The 25853-nt window shown below is 42.3% G+C and overlaps 2 protein-coding genes across 3 annotated transcripts in view; one reads left to right on the plus strand and one right to left on the minus strand.

Annotated features, from left to right (window-relative positions):
- Positions 1–25853, minus strand: part of RASSF6 (Ras association domain family member 6) — a 172146-nt gene that overhangs the window by 2739 nt on the left and 143554 nt on the right. The window contains exons 16-18 of one of the 2 annotated variants that reach the window (XR_016349517.1): positions 12098–12201; positions 10951–11095; positions 1522–1599 (exon numbers count right to left, since the gene is read on the minus strand). The gene's annotated coding sequence lies outside the window, so the exon portion shown is untranslated. Of the gene's footprint in view, positions 1–1371; positions 1600–10950; positions 11096–12097; positions 12202–25853 lie in introns of those variants that run through there. The other variant, XR_016349518.1, reaches the window with a different exon arrangement.
- Positions 1343–25655, plus strand: LOC102455564 (alpha-fetoprotein). The gene is made up of 15 exons (XM_006125401.4): positions 1343–1502; positions 3897–3957; positions 6202–6334; positions 7763–7974; positions 9200–9332; positions 10381–10478; positions 11947–12076; positions 12962–13176; positions 15340–15472; positions 16462–16559; positions 18778–18916; positions 20497–20720; positions 22250–22382; positions 24145–24199; positions 25478–25655. Exons 1-14 carry the CDS (start codon positions 1418–1420, stop codon positions 24187–24189), a joined length of 1839 nt encoding a protein of 612 aa, XP_006125463.1. The 5' UTR covers positions 1343–1417; the 3' UTR covers positions 24190–24199; positions 25478–25655.

The raw sequence follows: 25853 nt of genomic DNA on the forward strand, positions 1-25853 counted from the left end.
GGGTGGCTCAAGAGTAGCGGCTGCTGACTGAGGGCCCAGCCCTGCAGAAGTAAGGGGTACAACCTCTTACCATGCCATCTGTACTTCTATGCTGCTGCTGGTGGTAGCTCTACCTTCAGACGTCAGTTCCCTGCCAGCAGCCACCACTCTCCAGCTGCCCAGCTCTGAAGGCAATGCTACTGCCAGCAACGGAGCAGGAGTAAGGGTAACAATACCACAATCCCCTTACAATAACCTTGAGACACACCCCCCCCACACACAACTCCATTTTGTATCAGAGCCTCCTCCCCCCATTACAATACCATGACATTTCAGATTTAAACTGCTCAAATAATGAAATTTACCATTTAAAAAATCCTATGACTGTGATATTGACTAAAATGGACCATGAATTTGTTAAGACCCTACTCATCAGCAACTGAAGATGTTTCCCTTTCTCTCCAGGGATTCTATGGGCTCCTCAAATGGAAAGGCTTAGGGAGGACTTGATTTTGGTGCGCTCTTTTCTGCTTTGTGTTGGTTCAGTGTCAGTCAAATTCTGATATATCTGGTTTCTACTAACATGGAATGAAAAATTTAACTAGAAGACTTGAAAACAGTCCTGAAACCTAGGCTCTCTCTTCGTCTTACAGCTTCGCTTTAGAGATTAGTACCACTTTAATGGTACATTACACCATTCCTCATTTTATTTTTTAATGGTGCCCACTGTAGCATGAATAAATGAAACTGGAGTCATTAAAATAAGAGGGTTTTTTTTTTTTTTTTTTTTTTAATTTCCTCCTTCATTCTACAGACCTCAGATCAGGTTTGTTTCAAGCTCTGGGAGAGATTCTCAAGTTTGTGTCTGTTCTCATGGGAATCAACAACTTTGCAGATCTCCTAGCTTACATGATACCTTATTCCAGTTTTTCCCCCACCACCGTGGCACCTATCTGGGGTAAGAGAGCTTGTTCAGCAACCTAGAAAATAGGAGTTGCAAGTCCACTTCTGAACCCAGGGTCTTTCACTCGACCTATGCACTTCTAGCAGAACAGTTCACCTCTGAACAAATACTGCTGGAAGTGGATGAGTCTGTATTTGAGCTAAAAAAAACATGGTCATGAAAAAAGTAGTTTGTTTAAATATCTTGTTTGTAGTGCGATAAGGTAATTTACAAAAGTCTATTTGTCAAAATTCTGAAGACTAATGAATTTACAAGGCCTTTTTGCGACAAGATGTCCAGTTAACAAACATAATGAGCAAATAATTTTATCTATTTAATTATTAGCAGGAATATTCCAGAAGTTCCAATGTCATATACGACAGCAAAAGGGTTCTCATTAACCAGACATTACTTGAAAAGGGGTATAAAAGAAGCACTTTTCTCTTCTCTCTTTCTACTTTTCACATACATTCGAGCCCCCCCCAATCTGACACCATGAAGTGGGGAACATTCATTTCTTTTATTTTCCTGGTAATTTTTACTGAATCAAAAACCCTTCCCAGAAGATATCGGGATGTAGGTAAGAATATTTCTTGTACCTTAACTATAAACTTTCATATAGCGTTCACACACGATTGGTTGTGGTCATTGGAGGAATCTCATAGTCATTGTTCATTCTAAACCAAAAAGTGTAAAAAAAGAAAAAGTTAAGGGATACATATGAATATTATATCACAATTATAAAATGGCTCTAACTTCACAGGAACAAGATTAAAAGCACATGGTAAAGCTGACTTTTCAAAATAGGCTACTATATTGCAAATACAACAGCATTGATTACCTACTGGATTTGTGAACATGGGTTAGAAAACGCTGAATGTTCTAAGTCACATTCAGCAGTACACCAATCTCTTTGCAAGCCAAATCATGTTCACCTTTTCATGCAAGTAACTGGCACTTTACTAACAGTGCTCAGTTAAGAGTCTTAGTATTATATTAGCTACTATCTAGAGTTTTTAAAAAATGTTTTGAAGAACAAATTGAGTGAATATTTAGGGCCCAATTCTGCCATCCTTGCTTAAATTTATTAGTAGCAGTAGATTTGGTTTCAGTGAGTGAAGGTGGCAGAATCTTGCCCTTACTATTTAAAATCTAGAATTCTGTGCCACCTTTTTCCAATTTCACATGATCACTCATTTGTGGCTTATTAATGCTATGAGTATGCATGTAATATATGGGACCTTAGAATATTTACAGGTGTACAATATGTAATACAGTTTTAAACACAGAGTTTCACCATACTCATGTTGATTGTACTTTCATCTTGGGAGCTACTTACTGTGCTTTATATTAAGACATTCTATAGAGTGGGATTTCTTTATGCATCTTCATGACTTCAGTAAGAAGAGCATAGATGGCTCAGAAGCTGGAGCCATCCAGACTGTCTCTCTGCTACCTTGGTCTTATATTGGTCCTGACCCTTTTCAAAGACTTCATTATGGTTTGGTAGCCTTTTACACTCACCTTGGACAGATGTAAATAACTATACAGGATGCTAGGCAGTGGAGAGGCAGGTCAGCTGTATTTAAAAGTACCTAGTAGGAACTTAGGAAGATTGCTAGGAAAATAAGTCATTCTTCAGATTTCTGGTTGAAAGTCTGGTTTCCTCAAATGCCAATGGGCAAATAGAGATTTTCATCCCATTGCTAAATTATCAGAGAATCATTTATTTTGTTCTTGTGCAGTTGAATCATTCTCTTCACTATGTCCAAGATTGGGCCCATTAGAAAGGGGGAAAAAAGTTGTATGCAGTCTTCAACCACTAAGACCTACTTTGTTTCACTGGGCCAAATTCACTCTGTGTATGAGGGTGAATTCCATTCATTTCAAACAGTTTTAGCCACTCACGCAGTGCTGATTTTAACTAACTATATGACCCCTAATTAACTCAAACAAGCTAGTGATCTAAGACTCCTTTAAGTTTTAAGATACTGCCTGAGGGTATGTCTACACTTGCCCCCTAATTTGGATGAGGGAGGCAAATGAAGCATACCAAAGTTGCTAATGAAGCACGGGATTTAAATATCCCACGCTTGATTAGCATATTCGCGGCCAGTTGCCATTTAAAAAAGTCGGTCGCCCAAATTAACTCACCACATGTAGACACGGTAGTCTGATTCAAAACCCTTCCCTTGAATTAACTGTTACTCCTCGTGCAATGAGGAGTAACAGTTAATTTGAGGGGAGGGTTTTGGATCGGACTACCGCGTCTACACGTGGCGAGTTAATTCGGGCGACCGGCATTTTAAAATGGCAACCACCTGCGAATATGCTAATCAAGCGCAGGATATTTAAATCCCGCACTTCATTAGCAACTTTGGTATGCTTTATTTGCCTCCCTTGTCCAAATTTGGGGGCAAGTGTAGACATACCCTGAGACAGAAAGTACGTGGCCTGCCTTTACCAAATTATCAGAGCACTTAATTGTTAGTATATTTAGCCGCATCACCACAACCATGTAAGGTGAGGAATTGCTGTTGTCCCTGTCACCCAAATGGGGAACAGAAGCAGAGCTGTCCTTGGTCACAGGAAAGCTGTGGCAGACCAGAGATGGACTTGCAAGACCCAGAGTCACAGAATCATAGAATCCTAAGGCTGAAAGAGAGTTCAGGAAATTGAGTCCAGCCCCCTGCCCAAAGCAGGACCAACCCTAACTAAATCATGAAGTCTTTGAACAGGGTCAGGACCATATAAGACAACCAAGATAGCAGAGAAACAGTCTGGATAGCTCCAGCTTCTGAGCTATCTATGTTCTACTTATTTAAGTCATGAAGATGCATAAAGAAATCCCAAGTCGTAAGGATAGCATGCTAACCATTCAACCACCCTTCCTTAGAGAGCAAGAAAATGCTTAATAAAATATAAATGCCTTTAATCTTTGGGGATTCAAAGACCAGATTACCTTTTTTTCCAGATGAACACCACACCATTGGACACTGTTTTACTGAGCTACACGAGGACACCTTTAAAGCTGTGTAAGTGTGATGGCTAAAAATCCAGCTGAAAGTGGATCCTTACAGTGTGTTTTTATCTGATTCCGAAACAGGAATCATAGAATTCTAGAACTGGAAGGAACCTCGAGAGGTCATCAAGTTCAGTCTCCTGCCCCCACGGCAGGACCCAATACCTTTTAGATCATCCCTGATAGATGTCTATCCAACCTGCTCTTAAATATCTCCTGTGACGGAGAGTACTAAAGAGCCAGATACTGAAAAGTCCTTTTTAAAAATATTGGCAGAATAAAAATAGATCTTCAAAGCAACAAAATAAGTCAGAGTGACAATTGAATAAAGTGAGACTTGGACTTTGCTCTCACCTGTTGGGTGATTCTTATTGCCTCATTTTTTATTACAGCTCTCTGCAGACTACTCTGACAGATCTTGCTTATGGATATGCAGGTGCCAAAGGGCCCTAAGCACCTACTAGTCCTCAGGTAGAATCAGCAGAGACAGACAGAGACAGAGTATGTGCGTGAGAGAAACAGAGTGGGCAGAATGACAAACAATTGCACCCTTCCCCCAAATGAAAGGCTTGCATGCTTCAGTGGGCTGCCATAAAGGAGGATTGCTGTCCCTCTGGAGGAAAGGATTATGGGAGAACTTACAACCCAAAAGCTGTTGATGAATTACAATGCCTCCTAGGGTTATTGTTGTGACAGCCTAATAGCACTGTCTAGCTCTTAGTATTAGCCACCCATTATCCCCACTGGTTCATAAATTCACCTCCAAGAGATCCTTCTATCATTGCAGTTTGAAGTAACTAGAGTTCTAAAAGAAGAGAATATTTCTGGTGAAGAGGAAACAGGCAGCTAGAGACCAGCCAAGATCAAAACCACTGCAGGGGACTTAGATTTTGTCAAGTTCAAAGAGAATAATGTGTTGGCAAAGCACAATACATTGCTTTCAAAGATGGCTTGGACACCCATGCCATTTGTGAGCAATCCTGCCAACATGTCTTCCCTGCCCTTACTGCTGTCTGGTGACTTTTCCCACCAGGAATTATTGCGGAAAGGCTGAAAACTTCCCATTGGAGACAGTTCTCTGCAATGCAGACCTCTTCTGCCTACACAACATAGGGACGGGGAAAGACCGAGCTCTGACAAGCTTTTGTTTCCTCCAAGCAGTGTAGATATAGTTTTTATAGCTACAGATACCTTATGAAATACAGCTCATGCTCTATCAAAATAAAAACGTAGAAAATTCTTCTCTTTGGAAACTTTATGAACACAGTCACACAGTTTCACCTTCTCTGTGTTTCTCAGTTTGAGACTTAAGGGCATTTTTATAATAGAATCCACATTTGGGAGTTCATCACGAGTCATAGTTAAGTAGGTGTAGGTGCTCAACACTGATAGTTCTTACTAAGAGAGTTAAGCTGGCTGCCAAATCTGGGATCAAGAAAACATCATACCAATAAGATATATCGGTAGTCTGCTCAGGATTTTTTGCCTGGACTGGGAATGAGTGTGGATCATTGGTGAGGCTGATGCCAGGGGTGGGTTTTCCTGCTATCAGTTTTCTGTTACTTCAGGAGTCTTGGTGTAGTTTGGTTGCCTCCTCACTTTGGAATTTTTGTTCTTGTACCAGAGGATTTACATTTCAAAGGGCGGAGGGGAGACGACAGACAAAAAGTAGGAGGAAAGGATCATACAAATGACCGTAATGATCAGAGAGAAAGAAATGCTAAATGTAATGTACAACTAATATGACCTTAAGAGGCTGATTTGGGAATGGACACATAAGGAAAATGGAAATCTCTATTGCAATGTATTAGCTCTTCCCTGACCACAGAAAGGCAAACTCATTTAAACTGCCTTAGTGGTTCAGCATGGTCACTGAAAAGTAAAATTTTCCAAAAAAGGTTTTAGCAAGTCTTCCAAGAATCCCATTCCCTTCCCAATACAGGATGAAAGCACCTTCGGAGCTTCTTCTGCCATTCTCCTCAGGTTTGAGATAGCGCCTCATTATACGTTAGCACCACATAATGGAAAAGCCATGATTGTAAGTCTGACTCCACAATGACTTTACCATGGGTCAAGAACAATTGTCTTTAGTTGCATCTCTCAGGTTCTATGTTAGCTCAGTCCTCCAGCCCTGCCAGCTCAACAGACTGCCTCAGAGCCAGACCTCTGGCTCAGTGTTGGCACTCACACATCTTGAAGAACTCCATTTTGGTTTTGGTAGAGAGCTATGCATGTAACCATATGATCTTCGTTGCAGTGCTACGATCATGTTTGCTCAGCTTGTGCAGCAAAGCACTTATGAAGAAGATAGTAAAATGGTAAAAGATGTCACTGATCTCGCACAAAAATGTGTCGCCAGTAAGGAAGATCCACAATGTCAGAAGCCACTGGTAAGCAAAGCTGGGTCTTCCATTGCAGCCAAGACAATGGGAATGTACTGCTACAGTGACTGAGATTTTCACGAGTGACTAGTGATTAGGTGCAAAAGTGGTGAGGAGTCCTGTGGCACGTTATAGACTAACTGAAGTGTTGGAGCATAAGCTTTTGTGGGCAAAGACCCACTTTGTCAGATGCATGTCGACGAAGTGATTAGGTGGGCTTCAATTTTAGACATCCAACTTTCAGTGCCTCAGAGGGGCTTGATTTTCAGAGGATGAGCGCTCAGCACTTTCTAAATATAAGACTCATTTTAGGGCAGAGATGGGCGATCAAGAATAGTGAATAGGCCACATGAGTGGCCCTCCTTTGTCTCAGTGGACTGCATGACCAGTAGTGGGCAACCTGCAGCCTGTGGCCAACTGGGATTCCTCCTGCAGCCTGTGCACCCACGTCTACCTTCTTCCTGCATGCACCTCTCGCACACTGGGGCCTGGGAGCCCTGCACTACCCCCTCCTCCACGAAAAGCAGACAGGGGATGTGCAGACTGCAGGTTGCCCCCCCCCCCCAGCTAATCACTGAAAAACTGAAGTCCTCCAAAATCATTGGTCACTCTTGAAAAATCCTGTTCTGTATCTTCAAAAGCAAGTCTGGTTAGACTGACATTGGGCATCTGAGATCACTGTAACTAAATTTAGTAGCAGCAGGTGCCACTCACGACCAGCAAGGAAGGAGTCTTAATTTATTTAGCAACTGACCCTTAACAATCTCACTTTGTCAGAGACAAAAAACAGGACTATGTAGCACTTTAAAGACTAACAAGATGGTTAATTAGGTGATGAGATTTCGTGGGCCAGACCCCTGAGAGAGAGACAGACAGAGACAGAGACAGAGAGAGTCTGGATAAAAATGCTGCACCCAAACAGTCCTGAAATTTTGTTTTCGGCCTCAGATCTGGATCTGAGTTGTGCACATGCCTCCTATTTGTTTTAATGGGCTGAACCAAAACCCTGGATCTGAGCATCCCAGCTCTCTAGGAGAAGGATGCTTTACAGAGAGATTTGGTTCTTATCAGACATGCTCAGGCATACCTTGCTTTCTATCTTGGCATACTTGATATGACAATACGCAACACGCCATCTTGGTTTGGGTAACAATTTGAATAGTATCTGAACCTCAGGGGGAGTGGCTAGGTTCTCATTACATTGGAAATCCCACTTGTTTAGTTGCATAAACATGGATTTAGGAGACGAACGTTAGGCACAGATTTAGATTTTGATAAATCTTCCCTACAAGTTTAGGGCAAAGCAGAAAGGAATAAGAGGAAAAACTATCAGTTTATGTGAGCCAGGGCTCTATTAATAGTTCCTGGTATAAATGTTTGTTCCATCAGAGGAACAGGGCAACTCCAGACAAACAGAATTATTTCTTCTTTCCACAGACTGCCATTTTCCTGGATGAAATCTGCCATGAGCAAGGTCTTCCTGAGAAATATGGGTTGGCTGACTGCTGTGCGAAAACTGACCCCGAAAGAAATGAATGTTTTCTGTCCCACAAAAATTCTACACCAGGATTCATTGCTCCTTTAGTAAAACCAGACCCTGAAGAGGGATGCAAACAGTATCATGATAATCGAGCAGGACTTATGGGCCTGTAAGTAAGCTAATTTTATGTTAGAATTGAAGGAGTTATATAGTCTGGTTCTCAGCTCTGTAAACTTACTGCTAGGTGTCTTCTTGTGGGCTGGCAGACTACACCTACTCTCACCCCTGCAGTGATTCCTCTGACAGTATCTAGGCCCTCTAGATGAGTCACCATCTTGTTCCATCTTTCCAGAGTCACATTTGTCCAAACTCAAAGTCCCAGAAACATCTTGACAAAAAGAAAAGCTTTCTGCCTTATCTGGGGCTAGTCTCCAGCACTGTCTATGTCCCTTGCAAGGGGCTTGTATGCCTTCTTCCCCTGAAGCCAGTAGGGAACCTAATCCCATCCTCTACTCTGGTTTCTACTTCAGGAACCATTTACTGAACAGCTAGTTTGCAGCTTCATCAGGCCTCTTTCTACCAAGTCACCCAAGACTGCCATATTCAGGGCTGCCAGGGGGCGTGTGCAATCGACTCCCCTGCATGCATCTCCGTGCTTCATTATTGGCCCTGCCTACCCAGGCAATGTGTCCTACCTGAGGCGTGTCCTCAAGCTGTGGATGGTGGTGGTGGTCCCCAACCTGCAGGAGTAGAGGAGGAGGCTGCTGCAGGTGCTGGTGGTGAGGGTGCTCTGGGCAGTCCAACCCCCTATGTTGCTGGTCTAGGAGCTCTTCACACCACTGGGGGAGCAGTCCCTACAGCCCCATGTGGAAAGAGCAGGAACCCCAAGCCCCCGTGTGCAGCCACCAGTAGCCCAGGCCACAGCACTCCATTTGAATAGGCCCTGCAAATAAACACCCCAGCCCTGCCCATATTTCTTTTCCCAGTTTAGTCAAGGTGCCAGCCACGCTAGCTTGATCAAGCAACACACTGGAACTTAACTTTGAGCATATGTGAAGTTTCCTTGAAATCATAGGTGCCTAAAGTTAAGCATGCGCTTAAGTGTGGTGCTGGATCTGGCCTAGAGCACTCAGCGCCCTGCAGAATTGACTCCTTAAATTCCAGTAAAATCCCAGCACCCCTTCCCATCAGAATTCCCCCATGTTAAGTCTCATTGCACTATCCCATTCCCTGTTAGAATGGCAGGAAAACGGCGCTGACTGAGTGGACTGTTAGAACAAGCTTTGCTGTATGTTTAGTCATTTCAGAGCAGTATAATTACACTTTCCACCCTGTCTGGACTCTGTTCTGGGAGCTCCCACACAAAGTTAATTCAAGGTACCTTTCAATTTTAGATTCATCTACGAACTGTCCAGGAGGCATGCTTCCCTTTATTCCCCAACGATTCTGACCGTTGCCGGTCAATACGAGGAGATGATGAAAGGTTGCTGCCAAGCAGAAGACAAGGCTGCCTGCTTCAGTGAAAAGGTATTCAAGCTTAATATGAACAGCGACTTCAGGTTTTGATTAGTGGGCCCCTGTAGCTAGAGAAAGTCTCGAAGCAGAGCTGAAGGCCAGCTTTTTCCATTTGAGTCCTGTAAGCCTTTATTTAGGACCTGATTCCAGAAGGCACCTCTACTCAGGACAGGAGTTAAACATGTGCATAAGTGCTTTCCTGAACCTGGGCCTTTGACTGAAGAAAATGGTCCAATTTTCAGCTTAGCATTGGCAGCTCCCACTTAAGGAGACACTAATAAATAAATAAATAAATCAATCAATTTTCAGAGGCACCATTTTAGGATTGGGGGCTGAGATTTTCAAAGCAGAATAGGGGATTTAGACAAGGCCCTTCATACTAATGGAACGTCTGCATCTTAGGCTATGTCTACATTCACGGCACTCTAAAAATCAAAATAAGGTATGCAATTTGCCTTTACTCAAATTGTGTATCTTATTTTGATTTTATTTCAAATAAAGCAGTCCCAGAGTTCAGAGCAGCTGGCTGCTCCATCTGCCTCTCTGTGATAGGGATGGGGGAAGCTTTGTGAACTGCAGACCCCCTCCTTCACCAAAACTCTTTCTCAGACCCCACATTCTCTCCTCTACCCCATACCTATCCTCGAGCTCTCTTCTGCACCCAACCTCTGCCACAGACCCTGCACTCCCTCCATAGAAAATTTTTGCCCTTGACCACTTACCAAAATTTTGGAGTAGCTCTCCCCCCCGCCCCCATTAAAAATTATTGTCTTTCCCTGGATCAGACTATTCATAACAGCACAGTTTAAAAACACTGAGTACTGTTTAATAAGAGAGTTTCTGATGGGCAGGATTTCACAAAACTAGCTAGATAAGGGGCTGGTTAGCCTGCCACGTGAATGAAAACAATGCAACCCAGCATCCTTTTGCTTTGTTGGACACTTTATAGCTAAGAAAAAAAAACTTTTTATGTTTCTACTAAAATTATTTTTCTGATTCTGTTTCCTTCCTTCATTTGACCAGCACTTTTTTTTAAATGGTTGACCTCATCTTTTAACAGGCACCAATTGTGATGAAGCCAGTGAAAGAAAGTAGCTTGATTGAGGCACAAACATGTGAGGTCCTGAAGAAGTTTGGAGAAAGAGCCTTAAAAGCTATGTAAGTCTCTAGCTTGTTTTTGCAATGTACAACATTTTGAGTACTCTGCACCCACTAATTTTTCACCCATGGGTGCTCCACCTCTAGAGTACCCATGCCTCCAGGATGTAGAGCTTTCTCTTAGCAACCACTCTCAACTAAAACTCCTTCCAAGGTCCCTCCCAATACCCCAACCCAGGGACCCTATAACTAGTATCCACATCTTCTTCCTGTAATAGTTGCTGCTATTCCCTGGGCCACTTCTCCTTCACCCTTACCTCAGGATGGAAGTTCTTTCTCACAGAATGCTTCCATCACCAGAACTCATCTTCTCATTCTCCCCTGAGCTCCTGCAACAAGCCCCATCCTTGCTTTTTCTGGTTCCCACAAGGGAACTGAGCTGTTCAGTCCCTGCAGCTCCTTTTAGCTCAGCTTGCTGGACTGTGATTGGCTGATTCTCTGCAGCCTTTCTAGACAGGCCTGGAGGACTCACCTTTATTGCTCTTTTTCCGGAGCAGGGTGTGGTAGCACAGGGAGGATTCTAGTAGGGGGCCTGAAAAAGCCTGATACGTCCCATCACACCTCACGGTGGCAGTGGAATAAAGCGTTAAAGCTGTAGGCTGCAGCCATGGGCAACTCTATAGGTTAACAAAAGAGAGATGAAGGAGGTTTCTATAAAGTGAAAGCCAAAAGAACTTTTGTTTTGCAGGCCCTAGCTAAATTATTTAGATCACAATACACCATTTTTGTGCACATTCATTTGGTGGAAACTGATAGATGCAAAGAGCCGGGACCCAGTGTTACTGCTTTGAATGCCTTATAGCTAATAAATATACTCTAATTCCTGAGCCCATTTTGTAACAGAATTTAAAGGTCAGATTTGCAGCCAACTTTATGAGCAGCCAAATGCTACACAAAAATAGGTACAGCCCTGAACATACAGTTACCGTGACTATACATGCAACCACGCTGACCTTTATATGCAGAGGACCAGTGAGCTGTGTAATTGGGAATGCAAATTAGTAATGCAAATGCACAATTTTCTTAAAACATTAACTTTTAGGGGAAAATTAGATTAACAGTAATGGCCAAATACCTCTCCTGTTCACCAGTCCAGCTCCCTTTGGTGACAGCTGGTACAATTTTAAAAAATAGCCCTACTATTTTGAAAAAGCCACAGTAGTGTTTCTGTGATAGAACTGTACAAGTTATAGGCCTGATTCACGAATGTATGGCTTCAGCTTTGTACTCACGAAAACACCATTGTCTTAGATTTTCCAAGGGGTGCAAGGGAATTATGTGACCGGCTTTTATTCAAGTTCAATGGGAGTTGAGGGCCAAACTCCCTTACCACTGAATTCTCTTGCAGTTTTATCCTTCACTTCAGAGGCAGGCCACTGCTGAGAGTGAAATCTCACTCTGAGAAACTGCTAGAGATCATAGTATTGAATTCTGAGTTTAAAATAATACTTTTATTCATTCTTTCTAGGAAAGTTATTCAACTCAGCCAAAAATTTCCCAAGACTGATTTTGTTACCGTTAACAAACTTGTAACAGATATTGTTCACATGCACACGGAGTGTTGCCACGGTGACATGATGGATTGTATGCACGAAAGGGTAAAAGAATAACTTATTTACCACTTCTGGGTTTAAAAAAGTGGGTCTTCTTCCTTCTAGTTTTGTTCCTTTTTGCTCATCTTCTGTGCATCTGTTAACTGTCTTCCAAATTAGGTGTTTAAAGCCTGAAAGATAGATACAAAGATGAGAATTTTTCATCCTCCTAAATTATCCCATGTGACTCTGTTTGCAGTGAAACAGGCAAAAAGCATAAGAGCCAAGGATGAGGTTGTGGCTACAGCAGTAGACTGGAATTCCAGAAAACTGGGTTAAGTTCCTGGCTCTGCCAAAAACTTCTTGTGTAACCTTGGGCAAATCACTTAATCTCTCATTCCCACATCTTCAAAGGTAGCTAGATATTTACTTCCCATGGGAGTTAGGCACCTAAATCCCTCCAAAGTATCTTCTACTTCCATCTTTCTTCCACTCTTTGTCTGTCTTGCCTATTTTAAGAGCTTCAAGTCTGAAACTGTCCCATACTATGGTACATATAGTTCTGTGTACAATGGGTGTGGGGGAGGGCAATGTTTCCTAATGGTTAAAGCTTTGGCTTAAGCCTTAAGGTTAAGGTTCTAGTCCCACTACTGCTGCTGGTGCCCTCGCTGCCCTTGGGCATTCATTTAATCTCTTCATGATTCAGTTTCCCACCTGTAAAATAAGGATAAAAATACTAATTAAAACCAATCCCCTTAAAAAAACACCTTGAGATGTTCAGATGAAAAACACTGTGCAACAGCTGGTAGGCAGAAATTAAGGGGCCCCTTATCTCAGCTGGGGAATTGTCCAGGCTCCATTGTATTAAAAATTGTAATTGAAGGAGGGATTTCCCACTGCCAAAGAATGAGAACAACCAAATATAAGTGCTTTTTTAAAAACATTTTACAGGTAGAGTTGACAGATTATGTCTGTTCCCATCAAGATGCCATATCAAGCAAACTCAAAGACTGCTGCGACAAGCCACTGGTGGAACGAAGTGCATGTATCATTCAGTTGGACAATGATGACAAACCTGCAGACTTGTCTCCCACAGTCAGAGAGTTCATAGAAGACAAAGATGTGTGCGACCACTTTGCCAAGGAACAGGATGCCTACCTGGCCAAGTAATGCAGCGCTCTGATGTAGCTTTGTCATTTAAGCATTGCAAGCCCAGCACCATGATTTAGAAGCCAAAACTTTGCTTGCAGAACACAGACTTGTGAGCTAAGCCAGTGTGTGGGAATGAAGTCAAAGTAAAAGCCCCTGTCTTAACTCATTAAGGCTGTGTCTAGACTGCGTTTTTTTTTCTGGAAAAAGGTACGCAAATTGCGAACCCTTTTTTTCAGCACATTCCTTCTTCCTCATGAAATGAGGTTTACAGGGATGCTGAAAAACCACGTCTGCTCATCTGTAAAAAAATTTGGAGGAGCAGACATTTTCCTTGGATGCAGCAGAGTTTTTCTGGGATACTTCTGGTATCCCGGAAAAACGCTGTAGTGTAGACATAGCCTAAGTCTGGTTTAGGCATTGAGTAGGATTATTGCAAGCAAATACAAAAAAATAGTAGACCTAATTTTCAGTGGGGTTTGCCTTTATTTTATTTGCCTTTACATTTGTCATTGGTTTTTATTAATGCATCAATAAGCCTTGATCAATGAAAGATCTGCTCTTCTCCTAGTATTACAATTCCATCATCCAGTAATTGAAATATGATGTTACTTTTGTCTCTGAAAAGGGCTTAATAGAACACTTAAAAACTCATAAAAATTAGCATAAATACAAACACTGAGATATTTGGTTTTACTCAGGTTTACCTGAATCATTTTTTTTAGAGACAGGGAAACTCCCCCTTCCCTCTCCCCCCCCCCCCCGCAAAAAAAACCCCCAAACAAACAACAGATCCTCCAATGCTGCTGAAATTGAGAATGGGTAGAATGGGAGCAAATGTGGAACATCTGATTTCATGAGTGTTCTGCTATTTGGGTTGGTACAGCATGTCCAAGAACAGAGTAAAAAATCTCTAGTTTCTGGTGCTGTCCTTTCCAGTCCCAGTTTATGATTCAACCATAAAGTTGAACATGCCTAAAGCAACCCAAATTTTATTGAAGCATGTCTACTTTAGTCAGATTCTGGCTTTGAATCTACTCCCATTGTAATCACTATCAACATTTTCATTGGCATTAATGGAAGCATGATCATATTCAAAATTATACCCAAACACTGTTTAGATCAACAGTGAAATACAATGCTTTAGTTTTGAAAGTGGTAGCCAACATATCTTCTGGACCAAAGACTTGGTTAGTATAAACCGATTATGTCACTTGAATTACACCATATGCAACATCTGAGGACTTAGCTCCTTTGTTTGAAATAATTTCACTAGCACTTAAATGTGATACAAAATGGCTAAAGCTAAGCTATGCATTTTTAAAATGTTTTATAGTTAGAGCAGTTAGAAATTTCTTTAACCCGCTTTTTGATGAAAACTATCATTTTCAACTTTCTCCACAGTTTTTCAGTTTTTAATCCCCCAACTAAAAAATGGAAAAGCCTTTTTAATGTTTTCAAAATCCAAAAATGTTTTATTTGTTATGAACATTTGAAAAAAAATCTCATAGCAAAAAATTAGCCCATATTGAAAAAAAATCTTCTTTTTCAAAATTTTCATTTGCAATAGAATATATTTCTCAACCAGTTCAAGGAACAGACAGTTTACTTTACTGGAACAAGAGGTGCTCAGCACCTAAGCAGGAGCAGGATCAATAACTGCCTACCAAAATAAACAAACAAACTAACAAACAAATAAATAAATAGCGCATCTTTACAAGCAAGCAAGAAAGAAAGTCAGCATTTATGGTCAGTGGCCACAAATTATACATTAATCCTGTGCTAGAATAGGGCCAAATTATTCATTAACGGCTTCTAACTTAACCTATTGTATTTAATCAAATACATTAAAAAATATATCTTCAGCCATACTGGCTAATTGAATCCTGAGACAAAAAAAGCAGCTTATCATCAACATTCACTGTTTTTATGCTTTAACCGATCTGAGCTGATGATAATAAGCTGGCATTGGATGGGGCGAAAGGCAGGAATTGGTCAGAGAAATGTGGGATAGTTCAGCTACGAGTTATTGGTCTAGACTCACCAGGTGGAAGGCGATGGCCTGTGTTCTGCAGGGGGGTCAGATTACATTACAGTAATGGGGACCATTTAGCCTTTAAAAATCTATACATCTTTGATGGGCCCTACTTGCTAATGCTGATCTCTTCCATGTGTTACAGATTTGTCTACGAATATTCAAGACGACACCCTGAGTTCTCTGTTCAGATGCTTTTAAGAGTTGGGAAAGGCTACCAGGAATTACTGGAAACCTGCTGCAAAAGCGCTAACCCCCCTGAATGCTACGGCAAAGGGGTGGGTATCACTGCACTTCAGCAGGAGGCTTGAGTGAAATGCACAAACTCTCCTGGTCTGATGCGGATTGAGGCATGAGGTGGAAGCATTTCTACTCTCCTGCACTGCAGTGACACCTTTTGGCTTCCTAGAGGAGGAGGAGAGCTGTGATGAGGCTTTCCGCTCTCCAGTATGCGGGAAGGCAATTATTTGCCTTCCATTATTTGAACGATGTGTGGTTTGTGGGGGAATGGACATCCGATTCAGGGCAGGATCTGCATACTCATTGGCAGCTGGAGAAACTAGAAGCCCTCTTCTGCTCCCCCAGGGCTAGAGTGAGCTAGCTATTCAACCAGGAGCAGGTAGCTGGGAGGGGACTCCTGCCCTTTTAGGTGAAGTCCCCCTCTCTTGGAAAACAGGAAGTAGAGGAGGACAACTACAGAGGCCTCTCTGCTTGTTTGCGGGGGGTGCACTCTTGAGTCCTACACCACTAATTCCTCTCCCCCTTCCTTGCGCCTCCCTGTGGATGGCTCCTCGTGGGCTGCTCTATCTGTGATCTTCACAGGGACAGAAAGAGGGAGCTGCCAAGGAAGGGAGATCTCAGTTCCGTGAAATCCCTGAGATTTTTCAGGCTTTGGCAGGCTCCAAACAACAAATCTCTCAACATCCCTAATGCAACCTCTGTGCACTCACTGGGTTGTCCCAACATCGGTCAGCACGACCAGGAGCTCCCCTTGTGGCAGTTTGGGTTCCCATGACCCATCGGGATGTGGCCCTGTACACTCATAAAATCAGTTGTTTCAGAGAGGTAGGGAGGTTATGGGCTATGCACTGGTTATGCTCAGCTAGTTGAAGTTTCAGAGAGTGGATGGAAATTCTAATGCAAGCAGCAGAGATATGAGTATATGTCAGATACCAGGAAGCTGTGGCTAATGAAAGCTGTATTGTGGTACGATAATATTCTGCATTGGACGCTAATGTCTTTAACAATATACTACATTGTTTTTCAGGAAGAAATCCTCAAAAAACAACTTCAGGAAACCCAGGAATTGCTAAAGGCAAATTGTAACCGCTACAAGGAATTGGGAGAGTACCTTCTCCAAAATCAGTATGCGTTTTTTGTTTGTTTGTTTCCTAATGAGCATCCAACCCATGTTAAATAACAGGGGACCATATACTCTGCTGGTTCAAGTCAGTGAGCAGCAATTGATTTCCAAAGAGCTAAGCTGATTTACGCTGGCCAAAGGTCTGGTGTAAACAACTTGAGGATTTGTCAAGGGGAATATGTCCATATTTCAACTAATGAAGTATGGTGTTAATACATTGTTAAACTGCTTGGTCTCCTGTCTATAATACAGGTTAAGTTTCCTAATTGCTACCATGTGCAATTACATTCTGGCTGAAATCTGAGCCCTGAGCTCTGACTTAAAAGCCATAATCTGGCTCAAAGTAAATTGCTTTGCCCTTTCTCACAGGCTCCTGGTCTCTCTCTCTCTCTCTGGCTGTGTCTACACTGGCACCAAAGCGGCCACTCTTGCGCAAAAACTTGCTGCCTATCTACACTAGCCGCGAGTTCTCGTGCAAGTAAACTGATGTTCTACTGTATAAAATCAGGGCTTCTTGCGCAAGAACTATGATGCTCCCTCTCAGGAATAAGCCCTCTTATGCAAGAGTTCTTCCAGAAGAGGCCAGTGTAGACAGGCAACATGAATTTCTTGCACAAGAAAACCCGATGGTTAAAATGGCCATCAGAGCTTTCTTGCACAAGAGAGCATCTACACTAGCATGGATGCTCTTGCGCAAAAGCACATGCCAGTGTAGACGCTCTCTTCTGGAAGAGTTTTTGCACAAGATCATGCCAGTGTAGATGTAGCCCCCATGTATACGGCAAATATGCCCCACTAATTGTGTAGCAAAGGGACCAAAGCTTGAATAGCCAGAACAATGGCCTTATCCCACCGTGTCAGGGTTGATGAACATTAGGATGCAGGGAGCATGGACAAGCTTACGCTGTTGCTGGTTTGGGCCCTAGTCCATCAAGGTTCTCAAGCAGAGGAAAATGTAAGCAGGGGAGTTCTCCAACTGAAGTCAATCATATTACTCACGTGCTTAGTGCTAGGCACCTTGCTGAATCAGGCCCTTCTTCTCTGAAGAGATGTACAGAATGTGCTGCACTGAGAGGGTATGTCTACACTTCATTCCTCTCTCTCTTGAGAGGAATGCAAATGCAGACACCTGAAATTGCATATGAAGTGGGGATTTAAATATCCCGCACTTCATTTGCATAATTGCACTATGGTGCTATTTCAAAATAGCACTATTTCGAGAGAAAAAACGGGGTTATCTCGAGATAAAACTCTTTCCTCAAAATAACCCTTACTCCCATTTTTTTCTCTCGAAATAGCGCTATTTTGAAATAGAGCCATAACATGATTATGCAAATGAAGCATGGGATATTTAAATCCCTGCTTCATTTGCAATTTCGGGTGTCTGCATTTGCATTCCTCTCTCAAGAGAGGAATGAAGTGTAGACATTCTGCCTATGTCTACACTGGCGGGTTGTTGTACCAGAAGTATGCAAATGAGGCTAAGCGTGGAATATTGTCGAGCCTCATTTGCATACCTAATGAACCGCCATTTTTGCGGAAGATGCTCTTGCGCTAGAAGGAGCTGTCTACACTGCCCCTTCTTGCGCAAGAAAAACCCTCTTGCGCAATGCTGTTATTCCTGAAAATCATCAGCGTAGCAGCATTGCTCAAGAGGGTTTTTCTTGTGCAAGAAGGGGCAGTGTAGACAGCTCCTTCTAGCGCAAGAGCCTCTTCCGCAAAAATGGCGGTTCATTAGGTATGCAAATGAGGCTCGACAATATTCCACGCTTAGCCTCATTTGCATACTTCTGGTACAACAACCCGCCAGTGTAGACATAGGCAGAATGTCTACACTTCATTCCTCTCTTGAGAGAGGAATGCAAATGCAGACACCCGAAATTGCAAATGAAGCAGGGATTTAAATATCCCATGCTTCATTTGCATAATCACGTTATGGCTCTATTTCAAAATAGCGCTATTTCGAGAGAAAAAAATGGGAGCCTCTGAGTCTGGCCCCTCTCAAATCAAAACAGGCCTTGGGAACAGGAGAAATGTCCCAGTAAACCTGGCTTGACCATCAACCTGTTAACCTTTGACTTCATAATTATTGTTTGTCTTGCCACACTTGCTAATGATCATAAACATCAGGCTAGATGCTCTGATTTACAGCAGCTGAGGATTTGGCTCATTAATTGCTAGCCTGCTGGACCAGCTGTAACTGGAAGATTGTTTTTTCAGGCTCCTTGTCCTGTACACCAAGAGGATGCCTCAGCTGTTACCTGAAGAGCTGCTCCAGTTCACAAAGCAAATGGCAGCCCTTGGGGGCAAGTGCTGCCAGCTCAGTGAAGACAAAGTATTTCCTTGTGCAGAGGGACATGTGAGTATATTTCTTTCCTTGTCTCAGTCCCACTTTTCCTGGAGATTGTGCTGTCACCTCAACATTCCCAACCTCCAGCTATCCAGAGGAACACAAGACCAGCCATACTGGGTCAGACCAAAAGTCCGACTAGCCCAGTATCCCGTCATCCAACAATGGCCAATGCCAGGTGCCCCAGAAGGAGTGAACATAGCAGCTAATCATCAAGTGATTGCTCCCGTCACACAGTCTCAGCTTCTGACAAACAGAGGCTAGTGACACCATTCCTGCCTATCCCGGCAAATAGCCATTGAGGGACCTAACCTCCATGAATGTATCTAGGGTTTTTTTGGAACCTTGTTAAAGTCCTGGTCTTCACAATGTCCTTTGGCAAGGAGTTTCACACGTTCACTATGTTGTGTGAAGAAAAACTTCCTTTTGTTTGTTTTAAACCTGCTCCCTATTAATTTCATTTGGTGATCCCTAGTTCTTATATTGTGAGAATAAATAAATAACTTTTTCTTATTCACTTTTTCCATGCCAGTCATGATCTTATAGACCTCTATCATGTCCCCCCTTAGTCTCCTATTTTCTAAGCTGAAAAGTACCAGTCTTATTAATCTCTCCTCATATGGCAGCTGTTCTGAACCCCTAATCATTTTTGTTGCCCTTTTCTGAACTTTTTCCAATGCCAAGATACCTTTTTTTGAGATGAGGCGACCACATCTGCATGCAGTATTCAAGATGTGGGCATACCATGGATTTATAGAGGGGCAATAAGATATTCTCTGTCTTATTCTCTATCCCTACAGCCTACAGAGAATTTCTAACTCAGAAGCCCCATGTGGTAGCAAAAGGAATGATTGGTCACTGACTTGGCCTTGAGGTAGAGGGCCAGATGTTGAGGTGGTGTAAACAGGCATATTACCATTGAAGTCATTTGATTTATTCTGATTCACACCTGCTGAGGATCCAGGCTATAGTTTTGCAAACAAAACTGTCAGGCTACAGTTAGGCATATCCTTTGCTGAATCAGGGCATTAGTTTATGTAATGAAATTCTGACCCTGTTCTCATTCTGGTTAGCAGAATGTGTCTCCTGCATAGCTTGGGGGCAGAACCAGGCTCTGAGCATATATGACCTGGCTAAGACTTTGCTCCCTTGGGATGATTAACTTTTTATATCATTCTTCCCTCTCTGATACATCAATCTCATGGGCCAAATAATTAAAAGGGCCATAGATTAGCGTGCAGGGTTGGTTTTTTTTGCTTTTGTTTTTTGCAAGTGTTACACCCACAAATCCATAGTGGTTCAAACAAATCATATGCACATGTAAATTCTATAACCTGTGTGCTCAGATGACAATGCATAACATTACATATGCACGGAGGTTGCTGTTTGAAAATCTGGCCCCATTTTGTGTTGATGGCACTCAGCTTTCAATAGAAATTTGGGGCTGGTACTTTCTTTTAAGAAATTTGCTGAAGATTTTAATGGTGTTTGTAAGTTTGAAACCCTGGTGAGTTTATCAAGGATAGCATGTGCCCATTACTTTTTTTTAACATGCCAATGTAAAAAATCAATTCTCTCTCTCTCTACAGCTTGATCTTATTCTTGGACAAATATGTAGGAGACACTATGCCAGTCCTATAAATTCTAATGTCTGTAAATGCTGCAGTAGCTCCTATGCTCTCAGAAGGCCATGCATTGGTGCATTGGGAATTGATGAGAAGTATGTGCCCGTACCATTGACTCCTGATCTGTTCGCCTTCCATGAAGATTTGTGTGCCACTGAAGAGGCGGCGCTACAGAGAAGCAAGCAGAAGTAAGATATGCCTGTTTATTCTGTTTGCCTCAGCTTCTCTACCACTATCCTGCTAATTCACCCTCTTCGTGTCTACCCAGCTTTCTCTTACTCCTCCTGCTTCTTCTTCTTCCTTCACAACCCTTGTTAAAAACTCCTTTTTCCAGAAATATTTACTTCACCAGTTCCCCATATTGCCACCTCTTCATCCTGTTTCAGTTTCTTGTTTGCTCTTTGTGTCCTAGTCTGCCTTCCATCATAAGCAACTCACTTTTAAATTAGGTGTCTACGTTGGTATTTAGACAGCTAGGATATCAGTGGGATGCGTGCTCCTAAGTCACATAAGTGCAGCTGAAAATATCCTTCAGGTGTGACGTTTCAAAGCTGATCATCGTTTTATTTTGGGGTGTCCAAGATAGAAGCTGAAAGAGGTCTGCTTTTTTTAGAAGGGGGTTCTCAAAATCAAACGCTTGTCCCAAGCTCAAAAACCAAATGATGAATATTATCAGTTTTGAAATTTTAGGACTCTAAATACTCTTATCTGGACCAGATAAACAATCAGCTTTGTAAATAGAGCAGTTTATGGTACTTATATGGCCCTGTAATTTAGTATCGCAATACCTCAAAATCTCTGAGGTCTTTAGCCCAAGACACCTGTGAGGTGGCACAATATTATTTCCCTTCCATACAGGGGGAACTGAACCACTGATGGCATGTCTACACAGAAGTTTAGAGCAAGCTGCCCAGGTGGGCTAGCATGAATGCTCTAAACATAGTGGTACAGACAGTTGGAAGCCTGGAATTTAGGCTCTGAAGCCACCTCCTCTCTCGTCTTCAGAACCTGAAATGCAACTTCAAATTGTACACATCCAGGTCACGCAGAAAATCAGCAGTAGAGCAGGCAATGAAGCTGGTCCTCAAAAGTGGTAGAACCCACAAGTTTCTTCCTCTTCAGTGATACACCTTAGAACTAAGGAGACCTAGGTTCTTAGCATGCCATCTTTTCTTCCCCCTGACAGCAAGTGAGGAACCGTATCTCTTCCCATTGCTGAAAACAGGCACCCTGGCAACTAACTTTCTTCCCCTGAGAGCTGTGTCTGCATGGGGACAATGTCAACCAAATGCACAGCTTTTGGTGCCTGCAGCTAGTTGGTCTGGCATGTCAGTCAAGTTGCTGGTCTTCCCGTCTCCTCCAAATTAGGTCATACACCTGACCCAAGCAGGCAGAACTCCGAAGTGCTATGTGTGTGGATAGAGGCTTCTTCTCCTTGGAGCCACCAAAGTTTCGGGTGGCTACAAAAACATTTCCACAACTGAATACACGCTCAGGGCCAATCAACTCTCAAAGCCAAAAGTTACTACATTGTACTGAGGTATGATGAAAAGATTTCTACTTACCTTGCCTGATCTTCCATGTAGTAGTGACTAAGTCCAGTGAAATGACACAAAAGAAAGGCAGTGACAATTTAACTCTGAAATAAGGAGTTTTGTAAGTCATGTGTTATATCTTCAGGCTAAGTGGTCATTACTGTGGTTTGTTCTCCTTTCAGACTTCTCATCAACCTCGTCAAATATAAGCCCACCATTACAGAAGAACAACTGAAGACCATTATTGAGTCTTTTATTACCATGAGAGAAAAGTGCTGCAAAGCAGAAAACCATGAGACATGCTTTGGAGAAGAGGTAGCTCACTTTTTCTCTCACATATCTTTAATCAAAAGTGAAAGCAGGGTCGGGAAGGAATTTTCCTCCAGGGTAGATTGGCAGAGGCCCTGGAGGTTTTTCGCCTTCCTCTGTAGCATGGGGCATGGGTCACTTGCAGGAGGATTCTCTGCATCTTGGGGTCTTTGAACCATCATTTCAAGGACTTCAATATCTGAGATATAGGTGAGGGGATTAGTCTAGCAATGGGTGGGTGAGATTCTGCGGTCTGCATTGTGCAGGGGGTCATCCTAGATGATCATAATGGTCCCTTCTGACCTTAAAGTCTATGAATCTATGAATCAGCTAGTCAGAATGGCTCTACTTAAGTTTTTAAAGAAGAAACCAGATTGCCGTCACTTAAATATATGAACTCCAAGATGCCAAAGAATGCAAATTTGCCTGCGTCTAAGTATTAACCTTTTGACCATATCCAGAAGCTTACAGAACAGACCCAGCATTTTTAGCTTAGTGGGTCTGAAGGCTGTTGAACACTTTCCTGATGCAGGACTGAAGACAGGTTCTCAAATCTAATCTAACAGTTTCTCCAGGGTGGTAATTTCTAATTTAATTTCTCTTTCCAAAAGCCCAGCTCTTAGACAGGTAGAAAAATAGTCCTAAAAGTTAGGTGAAAGCAGTTGTTTCCAAAATATTAAGTGATTGAATTTCTCAGTTTCTTTCACCTAGCTCCATTTCTCACCCTGTCTCCCCATTCTTTTCCATATTGGTTTAGATCAGAGGTAGAGAATTTATGGCCCAGGGGCTGGCTCTGGCCCCTGACTTGCCTGCATCTGGCCCCTGAGGCTACTGCACCCTCCCTGCCACTCAGACCACACCACAAGCCAGCTTCCAGGCAGCTCCCCCACCCCACACTGAATCCCTTGTTTTTGACCCCACCCCAGGACCTAGCAGGGCCCACAAAATCTACTAGGCTCTGGTATATGAGTGTCTTTCTGCTTCTCAATCGGGGGCCACATCAGTGACATTGGTTGTTGTTTTTTCTCACTTTTGAGCAGTACAAATGATTTTTCTGTGGGTCAGCAGCCCCTGACCCAAAAAAGGTTCCCCTCCCCTGGTTCAGATTCATTTAATGATATCACACAACCACCTCCTTTTGCTTCTCTCTTCTCCTCACCTTATTTCTGTGCATCTTTTTCTTGTACTCTCCCATTTTTTGTATATTCCTGAGTTGGAATTTAGTTACCAATCCCATTTCCAATGTTCTGGGTGAAAAGCCAATGGTAAAATCCCACTCTCTCTTCTAAAGCTGGAGTTGGCTCAGCAATGCTAAGGAGTAAAAGGCAGTAAATGCTCATTTTTATCAACATAGAAAAGATTGTGGACTCCAAATCCACACACCATGCAGATCCGTAGAGCCTGAAAGGCCATTTTTACAGTCCTTTTTCAGAGTCCAACTGCACTGTAAATACTTTTCTAACAATTTCAGTGTCTTTCAATGAAATCTCAGTTTAAGAGTAGCAACTTGAACTGGTAAATACAGTGAGATCTTTTTGTTTCAGAGTTGATCCAAGTGAAAAAAGGAATGGTATGAAATTTCATTGAGAGATAATGCTGCAACTTTGTGTTCTGTAGATGTAAACTTCTGGATATGGTCAAATACAACTGTATGCTTTTAAATGACAGGAAATGCTCCTGAAGTTAGTGTGCATATATTATCTGTCCAATATACAATCTCATCCTGGATTCTCTGATCTATGAATGTTTGTGTCTTTTTCACCCTCAGGGCCCAAAACTGATAGAAGCAAGTCAGGCTACATTGGCAGCATAAAACATCTCAGGTAATCTTAGCGGGGAACATGCTCTGAATTACATAAAGGAGTAACAGAATTTAATAGGCTGCCTATTCTAAGTGTCCATAACATGTGATTTGGAACCTGAGAACTGCCATGATGGAAAAGATTATGGAGCAGAATCTCAGCTGCTGTAAACTGCCATAGCTCTGTTGAATCAGTGGAGCTGTGACAATTCACACCAAGAGAGGCTCTATTCCTAATAATTAATCTGCTATCAAGTCTCCTACAGTGACCTCAAAGAAAGACAAAAATGCTCTGTAATGCATTTGGCCACCTGCGGAACTCTAAGCCCAGTCTAGACACAATTGCATCAGTTGAACTAGAGGCATGCTTTTTATTATCAGTTTCATTCAACTGCTGCAAAAAGCGATGATAAATTGATGGACACCTGGCTTACATCAAATTAGCTCAAAAATGATTATGGACAGGGAAATAAGCTGAAGAATGCAACTGAAACCCAAAATGAAGAGTGTCCATCCAGGGTTTTGTATCACTTTAACTAAATGGTGTAGAAAAATGATTTAAATTAAACTGGTACGTCTGTGTGTAGAAAAGTCTCCTGTATCGTGGAGCTAGGGCTTTTTCTTATTCCAGAGTTATTCTGTGCAACAAAAGAACTGAAGGGCATTATAGTTTTTAGCTTAGCTAGTGGAACTGTAGAGTCCATTGATTTATAGTGTGTAATGGCCAGTTCCTTAACCCCTTTTAAATCCCCTTTGTGTCATTGCACAATAATAATTATAATAGGTTAACTAAGTGTTTTAATAGCATTTTGTTCAAAGTACAGTACAGATTCACAACTTTAATGTGCTAGTGTACACGAGGCTGCAAAAGTGCAAGGGGAACGGTAAAGCTGCCGGGAGGCATCTGAAGAGTCTCTTGCTGGGCACCCTGAACAGATGTAGAGCTAATGGCTGGCATAAAGACAGAGCAAGGACATGCTGAACACAACGTGCAGCACTCTGGTGAAGCGAGGCAGCTGAGTGGCTCCCTGGAAACCTCCCTGAGGTTGTTGTAACTTGCAACAGGGGCAGTCTTGGAACCCCTGTTGGTTCATATCAGTGCACAAGAAGATATGTGATGCCATCAAATACCAAAAGATAAAGTCCCTAAAAGAAAATCTGTCTTCCCAATGGTTTGCAGAGAGAAACCTTGGTGTTCAGATTTAATTAGGCTCATTTAAAGCGATTAATCTCTACCCCAAATAGAAAGTCACGTTCTTGCTTACCACTGTACATAACTAATTTTTCTCATTTTTCCTAGCTCACCGGTGGAAGGCGATAAAATTCATCTCTGCCCTGTTTACTGTATTTGCTTGCTTTCTTGTTAGTTGTCACTGTCATAGTCCTCTGATTCAAAGAAACAAAGGCAATTTTGCTTTCATGTTCATCTCTCATTGCTGCCTTACATCCCAATAATGAATAAAGCTTTGAATAAACTCTTCCTTTGTCCTGGCCAGGTGATTCATCATAGCAGACAATCTCTAAAACAATTCTTACAACATCACTGGCACATTTGCAAATAGCTGGTATCATTACAAACTGGTAGCTTTGTTCCTTTAACAGTTCAGGCCAAGAGGACATTGCAGAAAATCTATCCAGGCTCACACCAGGCAGGCTTCATAGTTATCTTTATAGTG

The sequence above is a fragment of the Pelodiscus sinensis genome, chromosome 4, assembly GCF_052426305.1.
Source record: "Pelodiscus sinensis isolate ZL-2025 chromosome 4, ASM5242630v1, whole genome shotgun sequence".
In the NCBI taxonomy this organism is placed as follows: Eukaryota; Metazoa; Chordata; order Testudines; family Trionychidae; genus Pelodiscus; species Pelodiscus sinensis.